The following is a 24,488-nucleotide window of genomic DNA, read 5'->3' as shown; positions in this document are numbered from 1 at the left end:
TCATTTGGCAGCAGTGGAGTAGATGATGATGATGATGATACTAATAGACAGATATTATCAGATTCCAATATTACCTTCAGTGCTACTAATATTCCTGTCTCTGAAAGTATTAAAATTCTCAGTGTTTCACCTAACAATACCCTCAACTGGATGTCTCATGTTAGATCACTTGCTAAAACTGCTTCAGAGAAACTTGGATTATTGTATAGAATCCGCATCTACTTCACTGACTATCAGTTGGCTATAATTTACAAGAGTCATGTGTGCGCTCTGCTGGAATATTGCTTGCCTGTGTGAAGTGGATGTTAAGAGGTTGCACTAAAACAACTGGACAAAATTCAGAACAATGCTGTAAGAATTATTAATAACTCTGCAATTATAAATGAACCACCTCTCCTTCAAGTAAGAATGAATGTTGCCTCCCTTGCATTATTTTACAGATATCTTTATGGGAAATGTTCAGATGAAGTTGCATCCATTGTGCCACCTCTCCACCTTTTCCATTGTGCTACACGGGCAACTGGTAGCACTCATGACTGCACTGTCACATTACCATATTGCTGAACTTCTGCCTCTCAGAATTCTTTGTTTTTTCCTGAACTGCATCTCTTTGGAACTCGCCTTCCCAGAATAGTTACCCCCCAAACTTCAGCCTGCAGCAGCTCAAGTCCAATTGTTACAGATTTTTTATGAATGGAGGACACCTTTAACCTGGTGTATGGATTATTTTAAGTTGTTTTCCTTCCTCTGTTCATCTTTTGCAAAGAGAGAAAAAGAGAGAGAGAGAGAGAGAGAGAGAGAGAGCTAAAGAGAGAAAGAGAGAAAGGAGCTCATATGGCATGGGAGATGTCAGGGATTGTGTTGTTGTTGATAAACCCTAGTCTGTCTGGATGAGCAGACCTGTCGACCATAGGTAAGCAACTGCTTCTGTTGTGTCATTCCCACAGATGGTTGTTGGTGTAGTTGTTGTTGTTTAGTAACCCTGGATTGTCTGGCCAAGGAGACCCTTCAACAGTGAGGTGTAGGGGAATGAGGAATCTTGGTTCCTGGGTGGATGCTGCAGCTGCTCCATCCAGGATGCACAGTGGCACAATGTGTAGGCTCCTTATCAACACCACAGGAGGAATGTAAATGTTAAAAATGTTAATTTCTTGTTTGAAATTCAGTATATGAGGGAGGGGGGGGTGAGTTGGGGGGAGGGGAGTCAAATGGTGGGTGACAGAGTGACTTGGAGGCGTTTTGTCTGCGGCCACCCTTTTGCTGGATTAGGGCGTCGGGCTATAGATAGATAGATAGATAGAAATTCAGTTTGATACTGAGTAACTATTTCTAATGTGATATCATTCAGGAAGAGTGATTGCGTTCTCTGTATCATGTCTTTGTAGAGGATGAATATGTTAATGATGAGGCCTTCTCCATGACCATCAGTCCTGTCTGTGCATATGTGAGCAGTACCAGATGTTTTGAGTCTTGTGTGCATGTGAGCTTTGTTTCTTGTAGAATTGCAACATGTATATTATGTTTGTAAAGAAATTGCTCAATTTTTGGTGCTTGAGAGTGGAGGCCATTGACTGTTAGTGGTAATATGTTTATTCTGCATGTTCAAGGTGGTGTGTGACCAGTTTGGGTCTGTCTTGTATGTGTAGTGTTTGTGTGTAAGGGCTGAATCAGTGTGGCAGTAATTGTTTGAGTGTAGGGATTTTTAAAGTAGAGGGGGTTGGGTAACTGTTTTTGTTGCAGCAGGAGTAGTGTTGATGGTTATGTAGAACGTTTCACATACCCATGTATTATGGTATTGTCTGATTTTCTAAATGTAGTGCATTTGCCATGGATCCATTCTCTGAAAGAGTTTCAGTGAACAGATCTGTGTGTTTGTTTTGTGCTTGTGATGCATACGGTGGAATCCAGCAAATGTACTGTGTTTGGAGCCAGGGAATGCTTTTGTTGCCTCTGCAAGTGCCAGGAGGAGGGAAATGACTGCTGGAGTCATTTTTCTTTGTGTAAAACCTGGCACAGGGAGCAGCTGCCCCCCACACAAGAGTTGACGCCCTTCGTGGCTGACTGTCCTCCTTACAGAATGCAGATACAGTATAAGCTGGGGAGGTTTTGCTCTCAAACAAGAGTTGTGATTGCTCCTCCTTGCATGGGTGCACAGCAATACCACAGGTAGGCTCTCCTCCAGTGCCTCCATATCTCAGTGAGTATGGTGTACAGAATGGAAAACAGCAGAGCATTGTCTAGAATGAGTGACCAGAATACTGTGGTAGTTGCTGCTTAACTACCCATGGAGGAGGTTGCAGGATATGTAGGTGCCCATGCCTGTGTCTGACATTGATGTGCTTCTTGTCTGACCAGATGGCATTACCCAAGGGCAGAAAATCTCAAGGAATAGGATATGATTTATAGAAAATACATTCCTGGGCCTCACAAAAAGAGAGTTTGATTCTAATACCCATCTTTCTGGAGCCTTGTTTGATTATTTTTCTGCTGGTAGTCACTTGTAAGGATTAAATGAAACAGATTGAAGAGTTGATACACCCATACTCTGATGTCTGGCGGTATTGTGTACCAGTGGGAGTGTTCGGTCAGCGAGTATGTCTGATATCAAAGTAATTTTCCACATAAAATACTGAAGAAAAGCCATAGATGCATTCCATACCCAAACCCAAACTCTCATAATATTATATCTATCTATCTATCTATAGCCCGACGCCCTAATCCCGCAAAGGGTGGCCGCAGACAAAACGCCTCCAAGTCACTCTGTCACCCACCATTTGACTCCCCTTCCCCCAGCTCACCCCCCCCTCCCTCATATACCTCTCAACTCCATCCCTCCACCTCATCCTCGGTCTACCCCTCCCTCTCCCTCCCTCCACCTCACCTACATACACCCTCTTAGTCAGTCTTTCATTCTCCATCCTCTCCACATGTCCAAACCACCTCAGTGTATTTCTCCTAATCTTTTCAACCACATCCACATCTACCCCACGACGTTCCTTCACTTCTTCATTCGTCAACCTGTCCCTCCACGTCACTCCACATGCTCCTCTCAAGTAACTCATTTCCACTGCTCTCACTCTTGACTTGTTCCCTTCTTGCAAGGTCCACGCCTCGCTTCCATACGTCAGGGTAGGGATCACAATACCATCATGCAGTGACTTCTTAACTTCCATACTCACCTCCCTATTTCTCATCACTGCTTTCAGTGTACCAACAACCTTCCTTCCCTGCTGTACCCTTTCATTTACTTCATCCCCCAAAGTTCCATCCTTACTCATCACACTACCCAAGTACTTGAATGCACTCACATTCTCCATATCCTCACCATCCAACCTCACTGCACACTCAGTGACTTCATTCCTCTCAAACACCATAACTTTACTTTTGTTTACATTAACTTTCAGCTTCCTCCTCCTACACACTGTCCCAAATTCATTCACCAAACCTTGCAACTCCCATTCATCTTCACTCAACAATACTGTATCGTCAGCAAACAGCAACACCGGAAGCTTCCAAATCTCACCCTCATTCATTAGGGCCACCCCCACATCCACTGCCCTACCTTGAACCTCCTTTACAACCCCATCCATATATATATTAAACAGCCATGGAGATATTACACACCCCTGTTTCAGTCCCACATTGAGATCAAAGAACTCACTCAGCTCACCATCCACTCGCACCGTAGCCCTAGCTCCCTCGTACATACTCTTCACAGCACTCAACAATTTCCCCTCCACTCCATATATTCTTAATACCTTCCACATACCTTGCCTATCTATTCTGTCATAAGCTTTCTCCAAGTCCATGAAGGCAGCATACACTTTCCTTCCCTTCTCTAGATACTTCTCCACTAAACATCTTAGAACAAATATCTGGTCTACACACCCTTTTCCCTTCCTAAATCCCCCTTGTTCTTCTCCAACTAGCTCCTCTGTCATATGCCTAACCCTATCAATGAGTATTCTACCATATATTTTACCAGTCACACTAAGAAGGCAAATACCCCTATGGTTACCACATACTTCTCTCTCCCCTTTGTACAGAGGAACAATTATACCTGATTTCCAGTCCTCTGGAACCCTTCCCTCTTCCCAAGCCAGTCTACACAACTTCCATATCCACTCCACAACAATCTCACCCCCATACCTAAGCATTTCACCACACACTCCATCAATTCCTGGGGCCTTTCCCAGCTTAATCTTCTTCATCGCTTCCACTACTTCCGACCTACTGATCTCTTCCTCCCTCCTCTCATCTCTTCTTCTCCCAGCCATTCCCCAACCACTTATACTCACACTGCTCTCACTCTCTACATTCAACTAATCCTCAAAGTGCTCCTTCCATCTCCTCACTTTCTCTCTCTTCTCCACCAACAATCTATTATTCCTATCCTTCACTCCCCTACTATTTCCCCTTTCACACTGCCTTACTTTCATTATCTCCTTCCAAAACAATTTCTTACTCTCCCTCCATTTCACACTCAGATTCCTCCCAAACTCTTCATCCACTTTCTTCTTACTCTCCTTCACCAGTCTCTTAACCTCCCTTCTCCTGCTCACATATACCTCTCTCTTCTCTCTCTCATCTTCTCCCCTACCTCTACTCGCCAACCATTCACCATATGCCTTCTTCTTTTGTTCCACAGCTCGTTTCACCTCATCATTCCACCATGCTGTCCCTTGCACACCCTTGCATCTCCTCCTCACTCCACAAACCGCCTCACACGCTGCGCTTATCTCTTCCGTGAATATCTTACATACGTCTTCCACCCCTTCCATCTGCTCTAGCTCATACCTTCCCAATCTTTCTTCCACTATGCTCTTATACTCTGTCCTTTTCTCACTATCTTGCAATTTCTCCACTCTTCTCACAGGAGCTGCTTCCTCCTGTCTTCCCCTTCGCCTCCTCAACCACTTTCTTTGCAGCTCTACCTTGGCCATCACTAAGTGATGGTCCGAGACTCCATTCCCCCACCCTCTCCAAACTCTTGCATCCAACACTTGTCTTCTCATTCGCTCATCCACACACACGTAGTCTATCATTGCCTTTCGTTCAACAAGTTCACCATCCATCCTCCTCATTACTCTCCATGTATACCGGTGGATCATCTTATGACGAAAGTAGGTGTTGGCTATTGCCAACCCCTTACCAGCACAGATGTCCACCAAAGCACTACCATTCCCATCTACTTCAGCTGGCACACCCCACTGACCAACCACTCCATCCACTTGTACATTCCCAACTTTGCCATTCATGTCTCCAATCAACAGCACTCTCTCGCTCCTCTCAAACTTGTCCATACATGCTCCTACTCTCACCCAAAACTCATCTTTCACTCCTGCCACTCGATCCTCTGTTGGAGCATGCACACATACAATCGCCCATGCTTGTATACCTACTTTCATCCTCACCCATACAATCCTTGCACCCACTGTTCCATACTCTCTTATATTCTCCTTCCACTTCTTGCTTATCATCAGACATACTCCCTCTCTTGCCCTCTCATTCTCACTGACTCCCGCACATATACCTACACCGTATTCCCATTCTCTCATCCTTTCACCTTTCCATTTAGTTTCAGTCAATCCACATATATCCACTTTTGCATCCTCAAGCACCTGGACAATCTCTCTCTCTTTCACTTCATCATTCATTCCTCTCACATTCCACGTTCCTAACCTCAGAATGTCCTTTGTCCGTTCCTTAGTCGTCAACTTATGGTCCGTCCGGGTCCGAGGTGCTTTATTTGCTTTTTTAGTTAGTTCTTTTTACGGGGTGGGGCACTAACCCACCACCAACCCTTTTAGTCGCCTCGTACGACAAGCAGGGATACTGGGGGAGTATTCTTGAAACCCCCCTACCCCCACAGAAACCACCATAGGTAATGTTACTATCCTCATAAACAGTGCCATTGCTAAAAAATGAGACAGCAAGCATCACATGCAGGAAGGTAATGTGGGTGGGACGTGCAGTGTGAGATGCTTCTGGGCAACTGAGAGGCAGGCAGCTGGCAGTGCACCAAGCAGGGGTAGGGATGAGTGGGGGGATGGGAAGGGAGAGAAGCAGAGGTGGGGGAGGATGAGGGGACTGGAGAGAGACAAGTGGGGGTTGGGGATGGTGGGAAGATGGGCAGGCAGGTGGCAGTGCACCAAGCAGGGGTGGGGGAGGGTGGAGGGATGGGGAGGGAGACAAGCAGGGGTGGGGGAGGGTGGGGGGACAGGGAAGGAAACAAGAAGGCCAGACAGCCCTACTACCCACCCCCTTAGTCTCTCTCACTCACTCACACACTTACTCACTCACCACACTCACTCACTCACCACACTCACTCACTCACTCACCACACTTACTCACTCACCACTCTCACTCACTCACCCACTCACCATTCTCCCTCACTCACTCACCAACTTACCACTCTCACACACACACACACACACACACACACACACACACACACACATATAGGAGACAAGCAGGATAGAGGAAGATAGGGGGATGGAGAGGGAGACAACCAGGGCTGGGGGAGGTAAGAGGGATGGAGGGAGACATGCCTGGTAGTGCTGCGTTTGGTAGGGGATGGAGGAGGGATGGGGGGAAGGGGAGGGATGGGGGAGGAGAAGAGAGACAGGGGAGGGGGAGAAGAGAGAGGGGATGGAGGGAGAGGCAGGGTGTCGGACTGGAGATGTCGGGTGTTGGACTAGTGAGGTGACAGACATTCAAATTGGCCAGATTGTGGGACTGCTCCCCTGTTTCTTGTGTTCATTCTAGCGAAGCACCTGTTATCAGTGCACTGGATAATGGGGTATGAGTGTATTAAACTGTCATTTACTGTAGTGACTATGTTGCCTACCATTTACACCATGCTTAACTTTAGCTTTGTATCCTTTATGCTGTTGCTTGACTGTATCATGAGGACTTAGTTAGTCATGAAAATAAGATACAGTATTAAGCACCTTCCCTGCATTTCTCTTTCAGAGCTGTTGGAAATTACTTCATTAAACTTCTCCAGAATGATTGGGTCATATAGCTTATCAAACAGTCTGGAGATCCACAGGACTGTTCATACCATAAAATGAAGTACAGTGGGCTTGCATAGTGTGCAAGTGGATGGGTGGTCCATGACCTCACCCACTGTGATTTCACGTACGGTGCACCCCCACACAATGCGAACTCCCACGGTGCAAATCACCTACAATGCGAGGTCAACCCAGAAAGTGTTTATTTTTATTGAAATGCGAAATCTGCAAATCGAACTTCTCAACATGCGAATCGGCTGTACGATTCCAAGTGGACTTCCCACCATTACTACAAGTGTCAGGCTGGAAATTGCTAGTCAGTCACACAAAGGCAGGTGGCTGGCAACGAGCCAGATTCAAAATGGCGGGCTGCTGGCCAAGCTATCTGCCTGCCATCTACCGATTTTCCTGGGTAAACACCCATTTCTTCTTCATATCACTGCGAGAACACATGTTGTAGCTCGCATCGTGTGGTCTGTTTTAGCATCATAGCAGTACTTACCTGTGCATCATTGTCTCAGCTGTTGACTTTGAAGACATTATGGCACCTCCAGGAGACCTCACCAGTGACAGTGGGGTTCCCCACCCTGTGGAGCAAGAGTAGATGCCCTGAGCCTTGGATACCCACCCCCTCCCTTCTTAACAAGCCCAGAAGTCACTTAAATAAAGGTACCTGGTGTTCTGGTTGTTGTTTTATTTGTTGGTCCAGTTAGAAGTAATATTAGCCAAAGTATTAACATGGTAAAGTAGGCTGGAAGGGAACCCGAAGACCAAGCCCTGGGTGGGCTGTCCACTATATATAATTTTTCCCATAAGTTCTTTGGTTCACACAGTGCGAAATCGTAGAATGCGAGGGTTTCTGCTGCTAATAAACTCGCATTGTGTGAGGATGCACTGTACTGTGTACACAATCTTATGGGAAAAATAACATACGGGTGGGACCCCCTCAAATCTTGATATTTTTTTAACCTTAGAGATATAAGAAAGGGAAAAATTTTTAGACATACACTACAGATATAGCCAAAATAAGAAAAGTATGGTCAGTCACCTTAAAAACAGTAGATGAGATACCTGATGGACTTAAATAGCAGGGTTCTGAGGCGCAGCAACACACTTAGAGTGCCTCCGCCGCTCCAGCCGCACCACGTGTGTTTAACCCCTACACCGCGGGCTTGTTTACCAATTCCTTGCGTGTGCCGCGGGGTTATTTGGGCTCCGACAGACTCTCAAAAAATATTTGCCAAAAATCAGTTATTAGTCCTAGAATAATAAAATTACATATGCTTATGGCACATACCTTCAGCTTTCTCCTGGAATGATTGTTGAGCCTTCATCGGTTACCGTAGGACTTGTGGAGACCTCTGAAGTAGGGTAACAAAGTCTCCACTTTACACTTCCCGACAACCCGTAATATGATTACCACAGCCAGATACAAACACTATAAACACTATTCTACAATTTTCAAGTAGTTTGGGATCCATACTCAAAAAAAAAAACACTGTGAAAGCAATGGAAATTACGAGCGCGTCTGATCGTCGCACTGGCACTAGTTCGCTCATGGTAGTCTGTCATTTATTATTCATAAAACCCCTCACACTTTATATTTCTATTACTATATAACACTTATATATATCTACAGTCTTTATCCATAAGTTTCCTTCAGTAGTATTAGTTTATTGTCACTGTAGGGATTCAATTTCTTTCTGTAAAATACGTAGCATTCACTTTCTCGTCCTGTATACTGGCATTGAGAGTGAATGTCACTTTCATCTTCACTCTCATAACTCATAGCATTCAGACATGCTAGAGTGAAACTTTCACTTTCATTACTCCTAGGGTATATACTCGTATTCTTATAATACTACTCATTTACATTTCTATTTACGTTCTCTATTTTATTTACGTTATTTACATTTCTATTTTATTTACAGTGTTATGCACTGTCACTTGAAATAACTTATAAAACTATTTTCCATTGTTCACGTATATTTACATTCATTACTTTCACTTGCTGTTTACACATTATTTACACATTATTTACAATTCCACTTGCACTGTTTTACTCAATAGAAAGATCGTAGTCACTCTTTTATCAATTGTCAGCCCTTTACCTCTTTCCACACGAGGTTTAGTAGGGGGTAAAGGTCACAGAGCCATTTGCATGGGGGTGAAAAAAGGCCTTGAAGTCAGCAAGATGAAACATACGTCCTCTCACTTCGGAAGATGAGACTACACTGATAACGCAGGGGCCAGGCCAGCTAGCCTAGAAGCCTGCTTTAGGGGTTATTCAGAGTTACCAATATTACTTCTTGAAACAGCTAAGTCTAGCACTGATATGATTGGCAGGAAATCTAGACAATACATTATAAATTTGGTAGTTCCAGGTGAATGTAAATATCATTTAGGGTTCTCCCTTCCCTCCTTACATGTATATTTATTACGAAAATAGATTAGAGGCCTACTTAGGAGATATATAATCAGAGCTACCAATGTTAAATCTTGAAACAGCTTTGTGTAGCACTGATATGATTGGCAGGAAATCTAGACAATACATTATAAATTAGGTAGTTCCAGGTGAATGTAAATATCACTTAGGCTTCTCCCTTCTCTCCTTACATGTATATTTATTACGAAAATAGATTATATGGCATATTTCAAGGGGAAAAAAACAGCGAAAATTAGCGAACGAGTGCACGTGAGGTGTTGTCAGGTGATAATTAACCAATTCCAGGTGTATGGCACTCTCACTTACCTGATTTCTTTCTTGTATATATTATTTGGTATAAGAATACGACATAGGGCTTATTTCAATGGATGAAATCAGTGAAAAATTCCAGGGAAGATTTACTTAGCGTAGCATGGCCGGGCAGGCGAGAGGATAGGGTAATGGAGGGAGGGTAGGGAGGGGAGTCAAGAACGGGGAGAAATGGCTAAATTGTCAACAATGGATGGGAGTACAGATGAGATTAGGAGTGCTGACTAGTGTTGGACATTGTCAGTACTGATAGATGATACAAGCCCCCACTTGAAAGCCCGGGTGAATTCAAAATAACACAGAATCACAAAAGCGACGCCCCGCGGTATGATCCCTTGCTCCCAAGCGTCACGAAAGTGACGCCCCGTGGTTAAGGGGTTAATGGTTGCCAGTGTTGTATTATTCCAGGCTTTGACAAAGAAATTTTCAGCCTGTCGAATGTTATATTTCTTCCAGAATGCAGCAGCAATCATTATGGTGGGGGTTGCAGGTATGCCAGGTGAAGCAGGTGAGTCAGGTGGGGCTGTGGAGGTGGAGGGGGAGGCAGTTGGTGAATCAGGTGGGGCAGTGGAGGTGGAGGGGATGGTGGTGGGCGAGTCATGGGAGGTGGTGAGGGGAGGATCCTCCATCTCCTCTTCATTACTGCTCACATTTTCAGCAATTTCCTTCATCTTTTCTCATTTGTGTTTCGTTCCTCATCTTGTTATGGACGTATTTGCAGTATAACTCGGCATTCGCATAATAACCGTTATTCAAGTGAATCCAAATGTTAATATAGAAACTGGAGATCTATTCTAACTCACCGTTATTGTCGAAAACGTCAGTGTCGAAGTCGTTATGGGCGAATCTTACCGTAGACTCCTCTTGAGCACCTTCCCCACGTGCCTGTAAGTCACGATGGGCACGTCGTGCGGGGAAGGGGCTGCATAGTCTAGGAAAATAGCGGTTTTTGGGCCACTCCTTGCCTCTGCCTCGCGTATTGTGGGCAAAACTCACGCATTCAAAGTTTTTTTTCAGGCATAAAATGATCCACAGGTATACATGGCGAGTGATGAGAAGGGTGGGTGGTGAACTGAATGAAAGGAAGGCAATGATTGATTATGTGTGTGTGGATGAAAGGATGCAAAGATGTGTAATGGATGCAAGAGTTTATAGAGGTTGGGGGAGTGGACTTTCTGACCACTACTTGGTGGTGGCCAGAATTAGAATCCAAGAAAGATGGAGGAATAGAAGAAGGGAAAGACGAGAGGAAGGAGTAGTTGCAAGGAGAGTGGAAAGGTTACAAGAGGATGAGAAAATGGCAGAGTATAAGAGAGAAGTGGAGGAACGATTGGGCAAATATGAATTGGAGCAGATGGTAGACGTGGAAGGTGTGTGTAGGATATTTACAGAAGAAATATGTGCAGCATGTGATGTGGTGTGTGGAAGGAAGAGAAGACGGAGGGGGGGTGCAAGGAACAGCGTGGTGGACTGAAGAGGTGAAACAGGCTGTGGCACAAAAGAAGAAAGCATACAATGAATGGATGAGAAATAGGGGCGTGGAAGAAGTTGAGAGGCGGAAGAGAGAGTTATATGTAGAAAGAAAGAGAGAGGTGAAAAGATTAGTAAGAGAGAGTAAGAAGAGAGTGGATGAGGAATTTGGAAGGAATTTGAGCGTAAAGTGGAGGGACTGTAAGAAAATGTTCTGGAAAGAGGTGAAAAGAGTAAGACAGGGTGGAAGTGAAGTTAGCAGGGGAGTGAAAGATAAAAATGGTAGATTACTAGTGGAGAAGGGAGAAAAAGTGAGCAGATGGAGAGAACACTTTAAGGATTTGTTGAACATAGAGGATGGAAGTGATGCGAGTATAAGTGGCTGGGGAATGGCTGGGAGAAGGAGGGAGGTGAGAAGACAGGAAGAAATCAGTAGGATAGAAGTTGTGGAAGCAATGAAGAAAGTTAAATCGGGGAAAGCCCAAGGAATTGATGGAGTGTGTGGTGAAATGCTGAAGCATGGGGGAGAGAGAGTAGTAGAATGGATGTGGAAAATGTGCAGATTGGTCTGGGAGGAAGGTAGAGTCCCGGAGGATTGGAAGTCAGGTATAATTATTCCCTTGTACAAAGGAAAAGGGGAAAAAGAAGTGTGTGGTAATCATACGGGCATTTGTCCTCTTAGTATAATAGGAAAAGTGTATGGTAGGATACTTATTAACAGAGTTAGAGAAAGAACTGAGAAATTAGTTGGAGAAGAACAGGGAGGCTTTAGGAAGGGAAGAGGTTGTGTAGATCAGATATTCATTCTTAGATCTTTAGTGGAAAAGTTTCTAGAGAAGGGAAAGAAGTTGTATGCAGCTTTCATGGATTTGGAGAAAGCATATGACAGGGTGGATAGACAAGGATTGTGAAAAGTGTTAAGAATATATGGAGTAGATGGGAAGTTGTTGAATGCTGTGAAGAGTATGTACGATGGTGCGAAGGCTGCAGTGCGTGTGGATGGTGAACTAAGTGAATTTTTCTCTTTGAAAGTTGGGTTGAAACAGGGATGTGTCATGTCTCCTTGGTTGTTCAATCTGTACATGGATGGGGTAATAAAAGAGGTACAAGGTAGGGTAGTGGATGTTGGAGTGACCCTGGTGAGAGGATAGTGTTTGGAAACTCCCTGTACTGTTGTTTGCAGATGATACTGTGTTGTTGAGTGAAGACGAAGGGGAGCTGCAAGGCTTGGTGGATGAGTTTGGGAGAGTGTGTAAGAAACGGAATCTAAAGGTGAATGTAGGGAAGAGGAAAGTGATGGTCTTTGAGAGAGGTGAAGTCAGTGAATGTACAGCGAGGTTGGATGGTGAGGAATTGGAAAATATGAGTACGTTTAAGTACTTGGGTAGTGTGATGAGTTAGGATGGAGGTTTGGAGGGTGAAGTGCTTGAAAGGGTACAGCATGGAAGAAAGGTTGCTGGTTCTCTGAAAGCAGTGATAAGAAACAGGGAAGTGAGCATGGAAATGAAGAAGTTACTACATGACAGTATTGTGATACCAACTCTAACGTATGGAAGTGAAGCTTGGACATTGTTGGAAGGACACAAGTCAAGAGTGAGAGCAATGGAAATGAGTTATTTAAGAGGAGCCTGTGGAGGCACATGGAGAGACAGGCTGACAAATGAGGATATAAAGGAGCGTTGTGGTGTTGATGTGGATGTGATTGGAAGCGTTATGAGGAACACGATGAGGTGGTTTGACCATGTGGAGAGGATGGAGGGTGAAAGACTGATGAAGAGAGTGTATGTGAGTGAGGTGGAGGGGGGAAGAGGGAGGGGGAGGCCGAGGATGAGATGGAGGGATGGGGTGGAGAGGCATATGAGAGAGGGGGGTGTGAGTTGGGAACAGGGCAATGAAATGGCGGGGGACAGGGCGACTTGGAGGGGATTTGTTTGTGGCCACCCCAAATGGGATTGAGGCATCTGGCAATAGATAGATAGATAGATAGATTTTTGGTCACTCATGTACTATGCGATTTGCACACTGTGATCGCGCGTTCTGTGTAAGCTCACTGTAATGTAATATATGTGTAAAGTATTGTATGCAGTTAATTGTACATAGCATTTGATAATGGAAACAATTACTGCATCACTGGAACCTAGAATTAATCCAGTAGAAGATCTGGTAGTGTACTAGAGATAACAAACGAAGAGTACCATTCATGTCAGAAGTGAGGTCACAAGCGATAGATAAAGAAGCTGTTTAGAAGACAATAGCCATTGCAAGAAGTTTATGAGGGTTTTTCAATGTCTGTGCAGTGCATATTTTATTACTTTCTCTAAATCACCCTTCATCCTATTTATTTGCATGTCTTGACTCTAATAATGAAAGTTTTACTAAACTTTGGATATAATGGCACAGGTTTTTGAGCGAGCTATGAAGTTTTCACATGAGGAGAGTCACGTGTGGCAGCAGTTTGGGCTGGCATTGGCATGTGGCCGGAGGGATGCCCGGGCCCTGCTTGTGCTGCAGGAAGTCCACCGCCTCCTTCCAGCACATCCCCATTACTGTCTCCTTGCTGCAAGGCTCTGTTTCCAACAGCTTGCCAAGGTATGCTTACTACCATCTAGAGTGTGCTTGTAATGGAGACTTGTGCTTATGAAAGTAAGTTCATAACTGTTGGTCCAAGTTTGGACAGTGGGACAGTGTGAGGAGTGTATCTTATGATTTGAGTGTTTGTTTGAAAACTAACTCTAAATGACTAAGGATATGAAATTCCAAAACTGTTTAAGAAGATGACTGAATGATATATAATGCTCAACATCCCACCAATCATTCCTCAATTCAGAGTCTTCATCTTTCAATAGTTTTAACCCTGATTTTTTAACTGTCACACTGTGTTCCTTTTGGAAACTTTTTCCTTTATGGGACAGTTCTTTGATTTATACAGGAAGATCAGGAGTGGGCCTGTTTTCTGTGTACTATTACCCTCATGAAATTCTTTGTTGCCAAGTGGTTTAGTGAATTAGTTTCATTTCATTCCATTTTTGAACGCTCCAACATGCATGCATGCATCGTCCTTGGTCAGCTAATCGTGGCTTTCCAAGCTGCTCAGTCTCTAGCAGTCTCTTTTCAGTCCCCCATCCCTGAGGTCTCACTCAGTGACCTCATCCTAGGTCTTTTTCAGTCTACCTCTCGCAACCCTACCCCCAACGTTAATACTTCACACTTTCTGCACCCAGTTATCATCCCCCATCCTCTCCACATGCCCAGACAACCTCAGTCTTCCTCTCCTCAGCACAACATGGCAAAATGACCAGAAAACAGTGCCAAAATTAGGAGGGATACTGTACATCCAGGAGTGTATGGGTCGAGTGTTTTTTGGTTTTCATTGTTTTTTTCATGGTTTTCTTGGTGTTTATCATTACTTTGGATATTCCTATGTGTGTTTTGATGTGTCAGAATGGCAAATTGACCTGAAAACAGTGTCAACATTAGGAGGGGTACTGTTCATATAGTGGTGTATAGAACGGGTGTTTTTTGGTTTTCACTGTTATTTTTGCATGATTTCTTGGTGTTTAATATTATATTGGATAATCTTATTTATTTTTTGATGTCAGAATATGGCAGAATGACTGGAAAACACTGCCAAAACAAGGAGGGGCACTGTGCATACAGTAGTGTTTAGGTAGAGTGTTTTTTTGGTTTTCAGTGGTTTTTGTGCATGGTTTTCATGGTGTTTAGCATTACTTTGGATATTCCTTTGTGTGTTTTGATGTCTAAATATGCCTGAATGACTGGAAAACACTGCCGAATTGAGCATAGGTATTGTACATATAGGTTAGGTATAGATTGGAGGTTGGGCCTAGGTAGGGTCTGGGCATGGTAGGGAAATAGTGTTCATTATCCAGATGTTGCCACTACCCAGACATACCTTTGGCTCAGTTATGTCTGTCTGGATAAATGAGGGATTACTGTATTGGTGGAATTGCTGCACCCATTTGATAAAGAATTACCTCATTGAGTCCATAATGGTAGGGAACTTTGACTTTCTTTTCACCGCTGTCAGTCCCCCTTATTACATCTAACTTTTGGGTGTAAGTCAATGTTGGTTTCTTTTTCTTCTTCCACTTCCTCAAAAAAGTTGTAGGCTTAGGAGGGTTACAATTGGCTGTGGTAATACTCGGCAGGCAGAGAGGCACAGAGGGGGGAAAAAAATCCTCCAAGAAATCACACCAGAACCACACATTGATAGTGGAGATGAGACAGTGCAATGAGTCGGAAGCCAGGATGTCAAGTGAATGCGTCCTTCATGCTTGGCATGGGATGGAAGCGCTGTGATTGGCTTATAGTAAATGCTTTGCTTGAATATGATTGGTTTAGTAATTGCCGTGCTTGACCGTGATTGGTTTATGTCTGGCTAGACACGCAGGCTTGAGGTAATGGTGGCGCGTATGACACGAGGCATCAGAAAAGTGTCACTTTTTAGACTTCATTCACGAATTTCGTGTAATTTCCACGAGTTACTGATATTGCAAACTATTGCATGATGTTGCTGCGTATTATGAATCTGCTATTTAGGAACACGCAGTTTAGAAGATTCCACTGTAGTTGTTTTCAAGGGAAGGACACTAATCCTCCACCAACCCACTTCTCTCAGAGCATTAAAATCAGCTTTTCTTTAATTATGCCACTTTTTCCTTATGCTCTTTATTCCATCTTCTTCCCAGTTTATAACCTCAAGGTCAATTATAGTCTATTTGATTGACCTGTGCAGCTGAGATGCATGGGGCGAGTAGAGTGTGATTGAATCGTGGCTGCTGATTGACTGCCGATGATTTAAATCTACACTTCTTCTTATTTTAACACATATATATTTATATTTTTTAACTGCCTTCAATACAAGCTGCCAGATTGAATATGGAATATTTTCTGAAGCGGAAGAGGTCAAAATTAGCTTCAAAAGTTTACTGTTATGAAAGAAAATTAAAGTTGATTATAAAGTTTCGTAAAACAATGAGTGGCGTTTGAAATAAATTATCCACCCACGGTGTACATCCACATCCACATGTTGCACTACATCCACACATGGTGTACATGTATGTCTGGATGTTGCGCTATAATATCCACCCATGGTGTACACCTACGTCCGCATGTTGCACAACAATACATGCCTGCATTTACTTCAATGACATCATCATCAGCCAATCAGCAGCTGGGTATCAAACGCATCCTTCTTGCCGCATACATCTCAGCTGCACAAGGCAATCAAATAGACTATAGTATATGATCACTCTTGCCCAGGGGACAGCAGTATTTTATATTTTGGATATCATTTGGACCTTTTGTGAAAATAATATCAAACCTGGGTGGTTCATCGTTGCCCATTATTCTTGTACTTTTTTTTATACTTTGGATCAGTAAGTTATCTGATACAAGTCCATGTAATTCCTAACCCCATGTATTGGTATCATTATCTGTATCACATTCCTCCCAATTACTGTAACTTCTTTACAATTAAAATCTCCCATTACAGTAATCTCCTAATTACCCAGTATAATTCAGCCCCCCCCTCCTCTGGATATTGTGAAATGCCAGATATTGTGTCAGTGCCCCCATTCAACTATCCATTCGGTGTTGAGCCACATAATATGTCGCTACCCTGAGCTGTCTGTATTGGCCCCTCTGTCTTGAAAACTTTCCCACAAAATTACCCATGAGTAAAAGATTATAATCAAACATAAAATACAGTGTGGTCATGATACAGTACATGTAATACATTAATACAGTACATAATATAGTCATACTCACCTAGTGTTAGCACTGCCACAGAAGCCACAACTCAGCCATCATGCAGAACTAGGATACAGTAGTCAGAGCACTAGGGCATGGATCACTGAGGGGCCACAAGGGAAGTCACAGCACTAGAGCAGTGAGCAAGGCACGGGGGGTCACAGGCTAAGTCACAGCACAAGGGAGTAGCCACCACGTGGGTCACAAAAGCATAACACACGGATGTGTCCGCACTATATTGCTTCCATGGGAGAGAACGACGGTAGGCTTGGCATGTTGGGTGGGCCGCTACTGCAGTGCATTGTGATTGGCTGGTTTGTTGCTGAGTCTGCTTGTGTGTTGATTAGGTCCCATGTCTTAGCCGGGTGATACACATCACCATCGAAAAATGCATAGTACCACCAATTTGTTTCCTGCTTCTGAGCCGGATATTGCCTAATTTCGCCTGATATTGTTTAATAGGGCCAAGCAGAAAATGCCAAATATTGCATTGGACCAGATATTGTCTATCTATCTATCTATTGCCAGATGCCTCAATCCCGATTTGGGTGGCCACAAACAAATCGCCTCCAAGTCGCCCTGTCCCCTGCCATTTCACTGCTCTGCACCCAACTCACACCTCCCTCTCTCATATACCTCTCCAGATATTGCGACAACGGATAATTGAGAGATTACTGTTAGCAATCTCTTCTGTGTGTCTGTTTTTCAAAGTATACCAGGATGACTCTAATCATTACTTCATATTCTTCAGTATTCCATATTCTTGTTTTGAGGTGGCATATGAGCTGTTCCTGTATTTATCTTATTACCTTTCTCGTTGATGATTTCTACTGTTAATAAGCTATTCCTATATATATATCTTATTACCTTTCTTATTGATGATTTCTACTGTTACAGCTTTTACAGTTTTATTTCAGTACAGTATGTGTTTTTACATGTCTTACCTTCAGATTCATTTTTTTGTCATTACAGGTGTGTAAATAATTTTGTATGATTACGAAGGGGCATTTGTCTTCTTAGTATAATAGGAAAAGTGTATGGTAGGATACTTACAGACAGAGTTAGAGAAAGAACAGAGAAATTAGTTGGAGAAGAACAGGGAGGCTTAAGGAAGGGAAGAGGTTTTGTAGATCAGATATTCATTCTTAGATCTTTAGTGGAAAAGTTTCTAGAGAAGGGAAAGAAGTTGTATGCGGCTTTCATGGATTTGGAGAAAGCATATGACAGGGTGGATAGACAAGGATTGTGGAAAGTGTTAAGAATATATGGAGTAGATGGGAAGTTGTTGAATGCTGTGAAAAGTATGTACGATGGTGCGAAGGCTGCAGTGTGTGTGGATGGTGAACTAAGTGAATTTTTCTCTTTGAAAGTTGGTTTGAAACAGGGATGTGTCATGTCTCCATGGTTGTTCAATCTGTACATGGATGGGGTAATAAAAGAGGTACAAGGTAGGGTAGTGGATGTTGGAGTGGCCCTGGTGAGAGAGGATAGTGTTTGGAAACTCCTTGTACTGTTGTTTGCAGATGGTACTGAGTTGTTGAGTGAAGACGAAGGGGAGCTGCAAGGCTTGGTGGATGAGTTTGGGAGAGTGTGTAAGAAATGGAATCTAAAGGTGAATGTAGGGAAGAGTAAAGTGATGGTCTTTGAGAGAGGTGAAGTTAGTGAATGTACAGCGAGGTTGGATGGTGAGAAATTGGAAAATGTGAGTACGTTTAAGTACTTGGGTAGTGTGATGAGTAAGGATGGAGGTTTGGAGGGTGAAGTGCTTGAAAGGGTACAGCAGGGAAAAAAGGTTGCTGGTTCTTTGAAAGCAGTGATAAGAAACAGGGAAGTGAGCTTGGAAGTGAAAAAGTTACTACATGGCAGTATTGTGATACCAACTCTAACGTACGGAAGTGAAGCTTGGACATTGTTGGAAGGACACAAGTCAAGAGTGAGAGCAGTGGAAATGGGTTATTTAAGAGGAGCCTGTGGAGTCACGTGGAGAGACAGGCTGACGAATGAGGATATAAAGGAGTGCTGTGGTGTTGATGTGGATGTGATAGGAAGCTTTATGAGGAACACACTGAGGTGGTTTGGCCATTTGGAGAGGATGGAGAGTGAAAGACTGACGAAGAGAGTGTATGTGAGTGAGGTGGAGGGGGGAAGAGGGAGGGGGAGGCCGAGGATGAGATGGAGGGATGGGGTGGAGAGGTATATGAGAGAGGGGGGTGTGAGTTGGGAGCAGGGCAGTGAAATGGCGGGGGACAGGGCGACTTGGAGGGGATTTGTTTGTGGCCACCCCAAACGGGATTGAGGCGTCTGGCAATAGATAGATAGATAGATAGACGAATGATTAATATTTTCTCATTATCTGTGCTGGGTGATAACCATATAACGAAATTATGGTGCCTGGTGGTTTAGTGGATAATTAAGGCGCTCCTGTCGGATTGAGCCTGTGCAGGTTTATATCCAAGGGGTGGATGGGGTTTATTGGTTATGTAATGCCACTCGGGGATGAGTGAAGCTGGTTACTCTCATCTTAAATGTCGAGACCAACTTGCTAAGCTCGAGGCTTCAGTGCTTCTCATGGGGTAACACAGGATAAGATGAATGAATGAATGAATAATACTTATTGTTAATTGTATGTATTATGTGATTTTGAAACACATTAAAGTTAGGAAAAGATGACAAGAATCCCTCCACCAGAGAATATTCACAAAGTAGCCTGTAATATGACTAACATTCTCTGCATTAAAATAACTTTTGTGTATTGGTAAGGCTAACCCGAAGTAAATAAATATAGGAATTCATTAATTACTGTATTGGTTATTAAAGAAACTTTTATTTAATCCTGTAATTGGCATCTGTTGCTTCAGTTTGGGAGAGAGTTTCCTATCAACAGAGGAAAAATATTTTAAGTATCAGTGGAGTAGCATGTATGCCTTACTCATGATAACAAAAAGCCCACCTTGTGCCATCCACCTAAACCTGTCATCATTATATTCATTGACCACTCTGCAAGGCAGAAGTTATTTTATAATTATTTTAATATTTAAATGTACTTAGCACAAGCTCATGGAGTAATGTTGAGAGGTGAGAACTTTATTATTTCATTAAGAGTTGGTTACCCCAGCTCATTTCACACAGAAGTTCCAACATAGACACTAGGGCAGGAAATGTAGTACATCATAACCTTTCATGGCCTTGGAGTTGAGGCCTCAGTCTATATATTACTGGAGAAAGAGTACAAATTTCACCAGAGATGTGGTGCTTTCAGCAAGAAATACTGGATCAGAGAACGACAGACATGGCTTGTATTCCAGTTTTTATATCCCATTTGCACAGTCACCAGCAGGGACTTGAACTGGGAATGCTCGATTAAAGTGAATCATCAGAAGGGCATGCTGGGGCCCATCCCCCATGATGGAATAGCAGAATTGTCCATCTCCATCTGGAAAAGGTTTGGTGACAGACTTCACATTACTGGCAGTATACAGACTAGTACATTGTATTGGCATTTCAGTGTTATATATTCGTGGCCTTCCAAGTGGATCACCTCATTTTCCAGTTTTGAGATGCCGTATTTGGCTTCAGGATGACACCTAGGATTATTACAAACCTAACAAAGTATATACAGTACTAATCAAAGCCAGTCATCTGGGATATACAGTACTTGTTTACCTCTTCGGGTGATTGACTTAACACACTACAGTGTGTCCTTGATAAACGAAAGGGATAGGGACCGAAAAAACCTTTCGTAATTCGAAATTTTGTATATCAGAACAATTTTCCCCATTGAAATATACATGGGGGAGATGTGTCCTCGGATCCCCCACCTAAACTTTACCCTTCCTATTTTGAAGTAAGTAATACCTGTAGATGTGTAGATGTAGAGAACGAGGTGGCCATTTTCTTGTACATCTCCATTTTCTTGGTCACAGTCCCAATGGTGGAAGCTGCAAGGCCTAAAGCATGCTCAGCCTCCGAGACTCCCTGCCCCTCCTCATGTCATCTTATAATTTCCAATTTCCTCTCCAAAGTTAGAGTATGGTGCTGCTGCTGCTTCTTTTGCAGCGGGCTCCCCCGATGCTGGAGATGATGCAGGGCGCTTGGGAGGCATGTCTAAACAGTACGACAAGGTGTAGAGCTGCGAAAATATCCTCTTGTACAGTATAGTGAAGCTGCGATCTCCATCAAAACATGGATGATTCTCCGTCAGGGCAATTTGCACCCAAGATAATTCCCCGTCATTCTTTAAATATATTTAATATTAATTGATTAATACAATAATAACTGATTTCATGGGGAACTATCAACAGCGTAGGCTTTGGATATTATTTATAATTTGCACTTGTAGTCAATAATTAACTTGCTTCTGCCTCTCTGTAGTCGACTTTGAATTATAATCTGGCATCTCCCATATCTGCCTTCAGTAATTTTTATTGTAATTTTTGCATGCATTAGGTTGAAATTGATTGATTAGCTAAGAATGTATACATAATATGAAGATTATTCATATAATTTTAGAGTACGGTATGTCGATCATTCACTTGAGGTTATTAGGCATTTACAAGTGAGTGTAGGACTCGTTGGCCTGAGTACGGTAGTTTGAGCAGTTGTATATGGCTGAACCTCTGAATGGAGAGCTTCTGTTGGCTGATGTACAACCATTGACTGCTTTCCCATTGGTTGACTATACCGTGCTGTCTCTAGAGGAAATCTAGAAGCCAATGGATAGGTTGACATATGGTATAGAGCAGCAGGTGTTTGTGGCATCCCAACAGAACTGATCAAGGCTGAGGATGAAGCCATGATCAGAGCATTACAAGCAGTAATAGAAGTCATCAGGCAGACTGGTATCACTCCTCTTGGCTGGACAAGGGGTATGGTCACCCCAATCTGGAAAGGGAAAGGAAACCAGCCTGACTGTAGTAACTACCCTGGTATTACAGTGTGCGGTGTTCCAGGCAAGGTTCTTGCTCACATTTTACTTTTGTTGCACATCCATGACCATTTGCTAAAATTTCTGAGGGCTGAGCAGTCTGGATTCACATCCAAGAAGTCAACAATTGACCATATCCAATTCTTCGAGTTCTTGTGGAATGCCGCCTTGAGTATCGACAAGGTCTGCTTGTAGCCTGTATGGATCTCAAGAAGGTGTTTGACCCAGTAAATTGGGAGGTACTATGGAAACTTATATGACTCCATGGGATCCTCAGAGAGATAATCCAAATGAATGCTGGCCTGTATTCAAACAACAGAGTACTGATAAGCGTGGAGGGAGAACGTTTGACTTCTTCCGAGTAAGGATTGATATAAGACAGGGATGTATCCTTGCTCCCAACTTTTCAGCATGTGCATAGATTGAGTGCTTGATTGGGCTGCGAGTCAAAGTTAGTGTGGAGTATCAATTGGCAATTTCAGGGCTACTGACCTTGGCCTTGCTGCTGATGCAGCTGTCCAAGCAGTCACAGGAGATACTACTGAGTGTCCTTGAGAAATTTCACAAGAATGCAAAACCATAGGGATTAACCCCTAAAGCGCGGCCGTCGACAGCTGACCCCCCCCCCCCCAGTGTGGCGGGGTTGTATCGCAGTCTGAGTACCTGTAGGAAAATATTTGCCAAAAATCAGAGATTAACCCTAGAACATTATAATTTTTATGGCAGATAGTATTTACATTCAGCTTTCTCCAGAGACAGGTGTTGAGCCTTGGTGGACTACCCAAGGACTTGTGGAGACTTGCAAAGTTGGGTAACAAAATCTTCACTTTCACACCTCCAGCAACTCGGTTTCCCCTCTACCACAGCCTCATTCTGTCACAGTAAACTTTATACTACAATGTACAGGTAGTTTGGAATCCGTATTTGTACAATAAACACTGAAAATAAGGCTAAAATCAACGAAGCGTATGGCCGACATGCAGCGCGGCGGCGGTCTTCCCGTCACTCAACAAACATTTCCATTTTCACAGCTAAAAACACTTACCGGGTATACTACATTATTTTCAATCATATTACTTCCCAAAAGATCACCGTGGTGCGCTTTTTATTCTGCCTTACGCCCGTCACTTTATTCTCATTCCTGTCGACCGCTCGCACTGACTTGGAAGAGCTAGAACTCGCCATAATGTCACTTTGAAAGCCTGTGGTAAACTGACGCTAAACAGGGGCAGACTGCGTGAAAAAAAGCTAGTGTGACAACTGGGGAAACAAGCGTTTCCTATTAGCATAAACTGCTTGTGAGAGGAGAGCGCAGATTTACAGTTCTGAGCAGTCAGAGCGCTGCCATATATCACAGCCAGGCTGGCCGGGCCGTGGTGGGGGGGGAGGGGGGAAAAACGCGATACTTGGCAACAACGGAGGTCAGTAGTACAAAGGTAAAGTATGCTAATTGTAGCTAAAGGGTGGTGGTACTGATAGACAGTACCAGCTGGAACATCCTTGCCCGCGTTTATTCATAATTAACTCGAATCGCAAATGCGACGATCCGCCGTTATGTCCTTTTTGGTGAGCGTCGCAAACGCGACGACCCGCACTTCAGGGGTTAAAGGTCTCTTGGGCCAAGATAAAGGTCCAGGCATCTGTTGGCTTGTTGGATGAAGCAGTGTAATCAGTCCAAGCATATGTTGCAAACATGGAAGTCTTGAAAATATTCATTTATCATGGTGGTGTGGCCCAAAATAATGATAGGCCAGAAGGTGAGATTTCTTGTACCAACTCTCTGGCCCATGGCATTATAAATTCACTGAACTTGGATATTTGGCATTCTTGTTATTTGTGTAGAAGAACAAAAATTTGCATCTTCAGGGCACTGGTGCACCCTTTCTTACTCTGTAGCTGTGAGATATGGACACTAAACAGTGATTTGAAGCAGCAAGTGACTCTTTTGGTACAAAGTGTCTTCGCAGGATCGTGAGATATCGCTGATACAACTGGGTGCTAAACAAGCAATCTCTCGGTGAGACTGAATCAAGACTTATTTTACCCATGTCATGCATAACACCAACTCCAGTTGTATGGGCACATGGCCCTTTTTCTGGAGGTTGATCCTGCTCATAGGGTATTCTCTGAGAGTTAACCTGAGGTGGAGGAGGCCAAGGGAATGCCATGCAACTCGTGGCTGGAGCAAGTCAGTCACTCCTGTCGAGGGATGCTTAGAGGGTGAAGAGTCACCACTTGGAGGGTTACATGAAGGGACTCCTCCATGGGTGGAGTCGGAGGGTGAGTGAAGCTACGCGCTCTGTGGTGTATTCCTGTACATAATGATGATGATTAGTTGATAGGAGAATATAACTGAGGCCTGGATAGGAGTATTTAACAAATCAGGTATTAAGCCCTTTGAGTCAACAGATGGAAAGTTTTAGGCTAAAGCACAACATAAATGTCCATAAATGCCCCCACCATCCGCCCCTCTCCCGGTGATGACTCGAGGTGCCTGGAACCACTGTCTGACTCTCTTCTTCTTCATTTCAGCAACATTCGCGGCCTTTCC

General features: G+C 43.5%; 1 protein-coding gene across 1 annotated transcript in view; it reads left to right on the top strand.

Moving 5' to 3' along the window:
* The window catches only part of Ttc7 (tetratricopeptide repeat domain 7), a 486,033-nt gene that overhangs the window by 214,452 nt on the left and 247,093 nt on the right, over positions 1-24,488 (top strand). Inside the window, exon 9 of the mRNA XM_080281945.1 lies at positions 13,642-13,830. Within this exon, the coding sequence (XP_080138071.1) occupies positions 13,642-13,830 (189 nt within the window). The remainder of the gene's footprint in view (positions 1-13,641; positions 13,831-24,488) is intronic.

This window comes from Coenobita brevimanus, chromosome 91, assembly GCF_032717465.1.
Source record: "Coenobita brevimanus isolate Jiangsu-jjx chromosome 91, ASM3271746v2, whole genome shotgun sequence".
NCBI lineage: Eukaryota > Metazoa > Arthropoda > Malacostraca > Decapoda > Coenobitidae > Coenobita > Coenobita brevimanus.
This window is presented reverse-complemented; position numbering and strand designations above follow the sequence as displayed.